The 9,048-nt window shown below is 60.0% G+C and overlaps 1 protein-coding gene across 1 annotated transcript; it reads right to left on the bottom strand.

The window, feature by feature from the left end:
• Nucleotides 1-606: 606 nt before the first annotated feature.
• On the bottom strand, nucleotides 607-2,169 carry ADRA2B (adrenoceptor alpha 2B). The gene is made up of 2 exons (XM_038759655.1): nucleotides 1,338-2,169; nucleotides 607-1,244 (listed from the first exon to the last, which is right to left on the bottom strand). Exons 1-2 carry the CDS (start codon nucleotides 2,167-2,169, stop codon nucleotides 751-753), a joined length of 1,326 nt encoding a protein of 441 aa, XP_038615583.1. The 3' UTR covers nucleotides 607-750.
• Between the last annotated feature and the right edge of the window lie 6,879 nt (nucleotides 2,170-9,048).

The raw sequence follows: 9,048 nt of genomic DNA, 5'->3' as shown, positions 1-9,048 counted from the left end.
AAGGAAGGAAGGAAGGAAGGAAGGAAGGAAGGAAGGAAGGAAGGAAAGGGAGGGAGGAAGGAAGGAAGGAAGGAAGGAAGGAAAGGGAGGGAGGGAGGGAGGGAGGAAGGAAGGAAGGAAGGAAGGAAGGAAGGAAGGAAGGAAGGAAGGAAGGAAGGAAGGAAGGAAGGAAGGAAAGGGAGGAAGGAAGGAAAGGGAGGGAGGAAGGAAGGGAAGGAAGGGAAGGAAAGGGAGAGAGAGAGAGAGAGAGAGAGAGAGAGAGAGAAAGGAAGGAAGGAAGGGAGGGAGGGAGGGAGAGAGAGAAATAGAAAAGAAAGCAAGCAAGCAAGCAAGAAAGAAAGAAAGAAAAGAAAGAAATCAAACGAGAGGAAGAGGACAGGACAGAGGGAGAGGGCAGCCCTTTGGAACGCAAATAATGCCATGGGGCCTAGATAGAGTGGGGAGCAAGTCGGGGCCTCCTGGGCACTGTGCCCGGCAGCCCCTGGCCCGGGGGAGGGGGGCCGAGGTGCCCAGCTTGAGGTGCTGCCCGTGGGCTGGAGTTTGGGGGGGCACCCTGCAGATCTGCTCCGGGTGGTCCCGGCCCCAGACCAAACACACATACCACAAACACACACCCCCTCTCTCTCCCCAGACGGGTGGCAAATAAATAAGGGTGGGGAGGGTCCGCTGGGGCTTGGCAGGGCCCGCAGGGAGGCCCGGGCTTGGGGCCTGGTCCCGGGCGGGGCGGTCGGGATGGCGGTGGGCCCCGGCTCACCAGGCGGTCCGGGTGGGCTGGCGGCAGAGGATCCGGCGGAACGCCTTGCGGAAGTCTTGGTTGAAGACGGTGTAGATGACGGGATTGAGGGAGCTGTTGCAATAGCCGATCCAGAAGAAGAACTGGAAGAGGCCGTGGGGGAGCTTGCAGCGCTGGGGGCAGACGGCGCCCAGGCTGTAGCTGAAGAAGAAGGGGAACCAGCAGAGGACGAAGACGCCGATGACCACGGCCAGCACGAAGGTGAACCGCTTCTCCCGGTTGAGCTGGGTCCGCCGCCTCCAGGGAGGCCTTCCACGCTGGGAGGCGGCACCCCGGGCCAGCAGCACGCGGCCTCGCCCGGTGGCCAGGGTCGGGGCTCCCCGTGGAGGCAAGGAGGAGGAGAAGGAGGCCGGCTGACCCGGGGGCCGCCCTTCCTCCCGGTCCTCCTCCTCTCCCTCCTTCCCCCCCATCCCTGGGCCTTCCTCCTCTTCCTCGTCTTCCTCCTCCCCCTCTCCGTCCTTCTCCCCCATCCCCGGGCCTTCCTCCTCCTCCTCATCTTCGTCGTCGTCCTCCTCCTCTCCGTCCTTCTCCCCCATCCCCGGGCCTTCCTCCTCCTCTTCCTTGACCCCTGGGGTCAGGCTGGGGTGATGTCCTCCACCCTCCTGCCCCCCAGCTGCAGGGCTGAGGGGGGAGGTCCTGGTGGGAGGGGGTCCCGGGGCCTGGGAGGTGGGGGGCTGCTGGACGGCCTCCCCGTCCTCCAAGACGACGGGGAGGCCGTTGGGCTGGAGGGCGGCGGGATCTGCAGGCCCGGAGATCCGCGGGCCGGGCCGGGTGCGGCGCTTGGCGATCAGGTAGATGCGCAGGTAGACGAGGATCATGATGAGGCAGGGGGCGAAGAAGGAGCCGATGCTGGAGGCCAGGACGTACCAGGCCTCGTCGTTCAGGCGGCACTGCGGCCGGCCGGGCCCCCGGGGGCCCGGGTCGCCCTTGTAGATGAGCGGCGGCAGCGAGATGAAGGCGGCCAGGAGCCAGACGGCGAGGATGGCGGCCTTGACCCGGCGCGGGGTGCGCCTCGACGGGTACTCCAGGGCCCGGCTGACCGCCCAGTAGCGGTCCAGGCTGATGGCGCAAAGGTGCACGATGCTCGAGGTGCAGAACAGCACATCCAGCGCCAGGTAAGCCCGGCACCAGGTGGGCCGGAAATACCAGTAGCCCAGCAGCTCGTTGGCCAGCGAGAAGGGGATGATCAGGGTGGCCACCAGGATGTCGGCCGCGGCCAGCGACACCAGGAACAGGTTCTGGGGGGCCCGCAGCGAGCGGCTGGTCAGCACGGCCGCGATCACCAGGGTGTTGCCGAAAAGGGTGAACAGGATGAGGAAGGTGATGACGGCCGCGATGGCCGCCGTGGCCTGCACGGAGTAGGGGGCCGGGACCATGGCTCCCGGGATGGGGGGCTCTGGGGGATGGGGTGCTGGGGGAGGCGGAGGGGAGTCGGTTCCGGACCCCGGGCCGGGGACTAGGCGGGGGCCCGAGGGGACGGGCCGGGGGCGTCCTGGGGTCGGAGGAGGGGCCCGGGCCCCATGGCTGTCACTTTGCGTGGAGGAGGGAGCGACGTCTCCCTGGACCCCGGGGTGGACGGAGCCCGGGATGGATGGAGCTCGGGATGGACGGGGCTTGGAGTGAGTGGACGGAGCCTGGAGTGGACGGGTCCCGAGGTGGACGGAGTCCGGGATGGACGGAGCCCGGGATGGACGGAGTCCGGGGTGGACGGAGCCCGGGATGGACGGAGTCCGGGGTGGACGGATCCCGGGATGGATGGAGCTCGGGATGGACGGAGTCCGGGGTGGACGGATCCCGGGATGGATGGAGCTAGGGATGGACGGAGTCCGGGGTGGACGGATCCCGGGATGGATGGAGCTAGGGATGGACGGAGCTTGGAGTGAGTGGACGGAGCCTGGAGTGGACAGGTCCCGAGGTGGACGGAGCCCGGGATGGACGGAGCCCGGGATGGACGGAGTCCGGGGTGGACGGAGCCCGGAGTGGACGGAGCTTGGAATGGATGGAGCCCGGAGTGGCCGGATCCCGGGATGGATGGAGCTCGGGATGGACGGAGCTTGGAGTGAGTGGACGGAGCCCGGAGTGGACGGGTCCCGAGGTGGACGGAGTCCGGGATGGACGGAGCCCGGGATGGACGGAGTCCGGGGTGGACGGAGCCCGGAGTGGACGGGTCCCGAGGTGGACGGAGTCCGGGATGGACGGAGCCCGGGGTGGCCGGATCCCGGGGTGGATGGAGCCCGGAGTGGACGGAGCCTGGAATGGATGGAGCTCGGGATGGACGGAGCCCGGAGTGGACGGAGCCCGGGATAAACGGAGCTTGGAGTGGACGGAGACCGGGCTGGATGGAGCCCGGGATGGTTGGAGCTCGGGATGGACGGAGCCCGAGATAGACGGAGCCTGGAGTGGACGGAGACCGGGCTGGATGGAGCTCGGGCTGGACGGAGTCCGGAGTGGACGGAGCCCGGGATGGATGGAGCCCGGGATGGACGAAGCCCGGGATAGATGGAGCCTGGAGTGGACGGAGACCGGGATGGATGGAGCTCGGGATGGACGGAGCCTGGAGTGGACGGATCCCGGGATGGCCGGAGCCCGGGATAGACGGAGCCTGGAGTGGACGGATTCCGGGATGGACGGAGCTCGGGATGGACGGAGCCCGGGATGGATGGAGCCCGGGATGGCCGGAGCCCGGGATAGACGGAGCCTGGAGTGGACGGATCCCGGGCTGGCCGGAGCCCGGGATAGATGCCGGAGCCCGGGCTGGCCGGAGCCCGGGATAGATGCCGGAGCCCGGGCTGGCCGGAGCCCGGGATTGCCGGAAAAGGGGTGTCGGCGGGCCGCCGCTGCCCTACATCCCCTCGGGCGCGGGGCGGGTCTCCTCGGGGGCGGGTCTCCTCGGGGGCGGGGCGGGTCTCGGGCCGCTTCTTTGCGGGGGAAGTTTAGGCAAGTTTCAGGCGGCGTCCGCCTTCCCCGCTGGCTGCCCGCACGGCGCTGCCGCGGGCCCCCGGCCAAATGTGTCCTGGGTGGGCGGCCCCCGGGGGGCCGAGGGGCTGGGGGCGGCAGGCCGACGGCCGACCCCACACACACGCGCCCCCCGAGCCTGGAAGGGAGGGCCCCTCCGCTGCCCCGCTCCCCCGCCTCCCCCGCCGTCCAGCAGGCAGGCGGGAAGGTCGCTCACCTGGGAGAGGGCAGAGGGGTGGAGGCGACGGGAGGGGAGGGGAAGGACGGACAGACGGACGGACGGAGGGATGGAAGGAGTGGCGGGGTGGGGGCGAGCGGATCAATCAATCGTATTTATTGAGCGCTTACTGTGTGCAGAGCACTGGACTGAGCGCTTGGAAGTACAAGATGGCAACATATACAGTCCCTACCCAACAGTGGGCTCGCAGACTAAAAGGGGGAGACGGAGAACAAAACCGAACATACTAACAAATAAAATAAATACAATAGATATGTACAAGTAAAATAAATAGAGTGATCAATATGTACAAACATATATACATATATACAGGTGCTGTGGGGAAGGGAAGGAGGTAAGATGGGGGGATGGAGAGGGGGACGAGGGGGAGAGGAAGGAAGGGGCTCAGTGTGGGAAGGCCTCCTGGAGGAGGTGAGCTCTCAGCTGGGCCTTGAAGGGAGGAAGAGAGCTAGCTTGGCGGAGGGGCAGAGGGATTGGGGGCATTCCAGGCCCGGGGGAGGACGTGGGCCGGGGGTCGATGGCGGGACGGGCGAGAACGAGGCCTAACGGTGAGGAGATTAGCGGCGGAGGAGCGGAGGGTGCGGGCTGGGCTGGAGAAGGAGAGAAGGGAGGTGAGGGAGGAGGGGGCGAGGGGATGGACGGACAGCCTGGAAGCCCAGGGTGAGGAGTTTCTGCCTGATGCGCAGATTGATTGGTAGCCACTCGAGATTTTCGAGGAGGGGAGTAACATGCCCAGAGCGTTTCTGGACAAAGATAATCTGGGCAGCAGCACGAAGTATGAAGTGGGGAGAGACACGAGGATGGGAGATCAGAGAGCGGATGGAAGGGAGGGCCAGGGGCTGGGGAGGGGGGCGGCCGGGAGGCTCCCCACACCCCCTCCTTGCCCCCTCCAATCCCTCCTCAGTGCCCCCGCCCTAAGGATGGGGGACTCGTCGGCTCGGGGGTCCCGGGCCGGGATGGAGCGGAGCCGGCGGGAAAGTTGGGGGCGGGGGGGGGAGCTCGGAAGGCCGGTGCCCCCTTCCTGCGCCATCTGCCTCGATTTACCCCGGCCCTCCTCACAACTGGAAGGCAGAAGCTTGAATCCCGCACCCGGCTCCCACAGGGCCCCCCTCAAATCCTGTCTCACTCTCCTCTCCTTTATCCTTCTCGCCCCAGCCGCCTCCCTCTGCGCGGCGTCTCACCATCTCTTGGAAAGGACGGACCCCCTCACTACCAGGCGGGATTAGACCCCCCGACCTCCGACTCCCAAGCCCGGGCTCTTTCCACTGAGCCACGCCGCTTCTCCCTCCTCTGCTGTGTGACTTCGGGCAAGTCACGTCGCTTCTCTGGGCCTCAGTCACCTCATCGTAAGATATTATCGAGACCGAGAGCCCCGTGTGGGACAGGGACTTTGTCTAACCTGATATACTTGTGTCTACCCCAGTGCCTGGCATATAGTAAGTACTTAGCAAATACCACAGTTGTTATTATTCCCAAATAGGGGACGCAGGCGGAGCAGATGGAATAATTTGAGTGATTCTTACCAAGCCCTCTGAACACATCTCCTGGTGATGCTATTGATCATACTAATTAAGCCCTTACTATGCGCCAAGCACTGTACTGAGCACTGAAGCAAATACAAGCTGATCAGGCTGGACACAGTCCCCGTCTCAGCCAGGGCTCACAGTCTTAATCTCCTTTTTATAAATGAGGTAACGGAAGCACAGTTAAGTGAAGTGACTTGCCCAAGGTCACACAGCAGACAGGCTGCAGAGTCAGGATTAGAACCCGGGGCCTTCTGACTCCCCAGCCTGGGCTGTAGCCACTAGGCCGTAATTTTTCTCACGCCACAGCTAGGTTTGACCCTGAGGAATTGGTAGCCCGCCCACCTGAAAGGTGGGTTAGAAAATAGCATCAGGGGTTGTTACCACTTGGGTGTTAGGAATTAGTTGGGAGCGATGTGTTGAGTGTTTTAGGAAGGTGGGATTTTCTGTGCCTTCTCTGTGCCTCAGTTACCTCATCTGTAAAATGGGGACTGACTGTGAGCCCCCACCCCCCCCCCCGGGACAACCTGATCACCTTGTAACCTCCCCAGTGCTTAGAACAGTGCTTTGCACATAATAAGCGCTTAATAAATGCCATTATTATTATTATTGCCACTCGATGCAGCGGCAGCTGTTACTGAGCATTCGGGTGGGCTCTACTCAGCACTGAGCCCATTGGTGGGTGGGGACCATTTCTGTTGCCAATTCGTCCTTCCCAAGCGCTTAGTACAGTGCTCTGCACACACTAGGCACTCCATCAATATGATTGAATGAATGGGAAAAGTGTGCCACAACCCACACAGGCCTGCCACCTGCTTAAGAAGAAGCTTAGTGGTGGCTCAGTGGAAAGAGCCCGGGCTTGAGAGTCAGCAGTCATGGGTTCAGATCCCAGCTCCACCACTTTCATTCATTCAATCGTATTTATTGAGCGCTTACTGTGTGCAGAGCACTGTATTAAGCACTTCACTTAGCTGTGTGACTTTGAGCAAGTCACTTCACTGGGCCTCAGTTCCCTCATCTGTAAATTGGGGGTGAAGACTGTGAGGCCCGTGGGATAACCTGCTCACCTTGTATCCTCTCCAGTGCTTAGAACAGTGCTTTGCACATAGTAAGTGCTTAACAAATGCCATTATTATTATTTTCCATTCATTCATTCATATTTGAATGCTTCCTGTGTGCAGAGCACTGGACTAAGCGCTTGGAAGGGACAATTTGGGGCTGAAGCCAGGCACGGGCTCTCCATATCGGGGTGGGGGGTGAAGGATAACCACAAGGAAGAGAGGGTAGATAGGTGCTACATGCAACCCACCTCCCCAGCCTATCCCCACCCAATGTGAGGAGAAAGTGGGAGCTGAAATCTCCCTTGACCCACCCTGCCTTCCCACCCCAACAACAGTCCCGTTTCTTTTTTCATTTTTTTTCGGGGAGGGGGGTCCCACCAGTGGAGAGCAGACTCTCAGTGACACCAGGCCCCAAATCCTATTTACATCATCCCCCCAGCAGCTCAGCTAAGGCCCATTTTCAATCATACTTATTGAGCACTTACGCACTTTACTAAGCCCTTTGGGAGAGTACCCTGTAACAAAGGTGGTAGACATATTCCCTGACCACACTGAGCTCACAGTCTAGAGGGGTGAGACAGACATTAATATAAATAAATGTTACAGATAGGTACCTAAGTGGTGTGGGGCTGAGGGAGGGATGAATAAAGGATACAAATCAAAGAGGCTGGAGGGAGCGGGAGAGGAGGAAATGAGGGCTTAGTCAGAGAAGGCCTGTTGGAGCTGCTGTGCCTCGGATAAGGCTTTCAAGGGGCGGAGGAAGAGTGATTATCAGATATGAAGAGGGAGGTCATTCCAGACCAGAGGCAGGATGTGGGCGAGAGGTTGGCAAGATGAAGGTACCGCCAATAGGCTGGCATTAGAGGAGTGATGTATTCAGGCTGGACTCAAGTAGGAAAGCAGTAAGGGCCAAAATGATTGAGCGCTTTAAAGTAGATGGTAAGAAGTTCGTTTTAACGGAAACATGGATGGAAAACTATTGGAGGTGCTTGAGAAGTGGGGGGAAAACAAAAACAAAAAACACAGACCAAACATTTTTGTTGAAAAAATGATCCGAGCAGCAGAATGAAGCACGGACTGGAGTCAGAGATGGGAGGCAGGGAGGTCAGCAAGGAAGTTGAAACAGTAATCAAGGCAGTATAAGATAAGCATTTGGATTAGCATGGAAGCGGTTTGGAGAATTAGAGAAGCAGCGTGGCTCAATGGAAAGAGCCAGAGGTCATGGGTTCAAATCTCAGCTCTGCCAATAGTCAGCTGGGTGACTTTGGGCAAGTCACTTCACTGGGCCTCAGTAACCTCATCTGTAAAATGGGGATTAAGACTATGAGCCCCCCCCCCCCGCCGTGGGACAACCCTATCACCTTGTAACCTCCCCAGTGCTTAGCACATAGTAAGTGCTTAATAAATGCCATCATTAATTAATTAATGGAGAGGAAAGGGCAGAAGTTAGCAGTATTATGAAGTTTGAACTGTCAAGATTCAGTGACAGATTGAATATGGGGGTTAACTGAAAGAGATGGGTTGAGGAGAACAAGATTACGGGCTGGTGAGACAGGGAGGACGATGGCACTGCTGAAAGTGAACGGAAGGACAGGGTTTCAGTGGGAAGATAAGGAGTTCTGTTTTGGATGGATTAAGTTTGAGGTGTCCGAGGGAAGCAGGAAAGCAACCCGGCCTATTGGCCTGCTGTGCCCATCCTGGTTTCAGACTGAGGCCCCTGTGGGCCCCTTCAGCTGGGCCACTGTCCTTGTCCTTCCCCAGTGCCCAGCACAGGGCATGGCCAGCGTCAAAGTTAATGGTGAGGGAGCTGCCAGGTGGAGAGGGAGGGGGGAAAAAGAGGTCACGCAAGAGGTGACTCCCTGTGGGCAGAGTACAGAAGGGGAGAATGACATTGCGGGTAGGGCCGGGAGCGAAGCTCTGGCCTGTCTGGCTGGGAACTAAAGGATGGGGCCCTCCAGAGAGCCAGACAAACTGGGCCTCGTTACTGAACTCTCTCATGCTTCCTGTGGCCCAAAAATGAGATTATCCAAGCTGCCTATTTATAGTCCCAGGTCCTATCGGGGCATCCCTTTCAGATACCAATCCTCCAAGCTGGGAGGGACACTTATGCACCCCATTGGGGAGGAAGCCTCCTGCTGAACACGGGCCCCTCTCCACCCTGTCCCCTTCCCAAGCACTTAGTACAGTGCTCTGAACACAGTAAGCATTCAATAAATATGATTGAATGAATGAATGAGCCAAACGTAGGAAAGGAAAGAAGTGGGGGGAAGGCGGCTGCCAGCCTACATCCCAGCAGTGGTGCTGCAAAAGAAAGGCCAGACAGAGGGGCAGTCCCAGATGGGCATTTTTCCTCCACTCAAGGAAGTAGCCAAGAGCGCTCTAGGAGAAGAGGGAAGATGGACATTCTCTCAGGAAAAGGGCAGTGGCCACCTGTGAAGACTCGCAGGCACCTGTGCCCCTGGCCCCTCTCCCTCAAAG

Source organism: Tachyglossus aculeatus, chromosome 17, assembly GCF_015852505.1.
Source record: "Tachyglossus aculeatus isolate mTacAcu1 chromosome 17, mTacAcu1.pri, whole genome shotgun sequence".
Lineage (NCBI taxonomy): Eukaryota > Metazoa > Chordata > Mammalia > Monotremata > Tachyglossidae > Tachyglossus > Tachyglossus aculeatus.
Note: the sequence above shows the minus strand (reverse complement) of the source record. Positions and strands in the feature narration are given on the sequence as shown.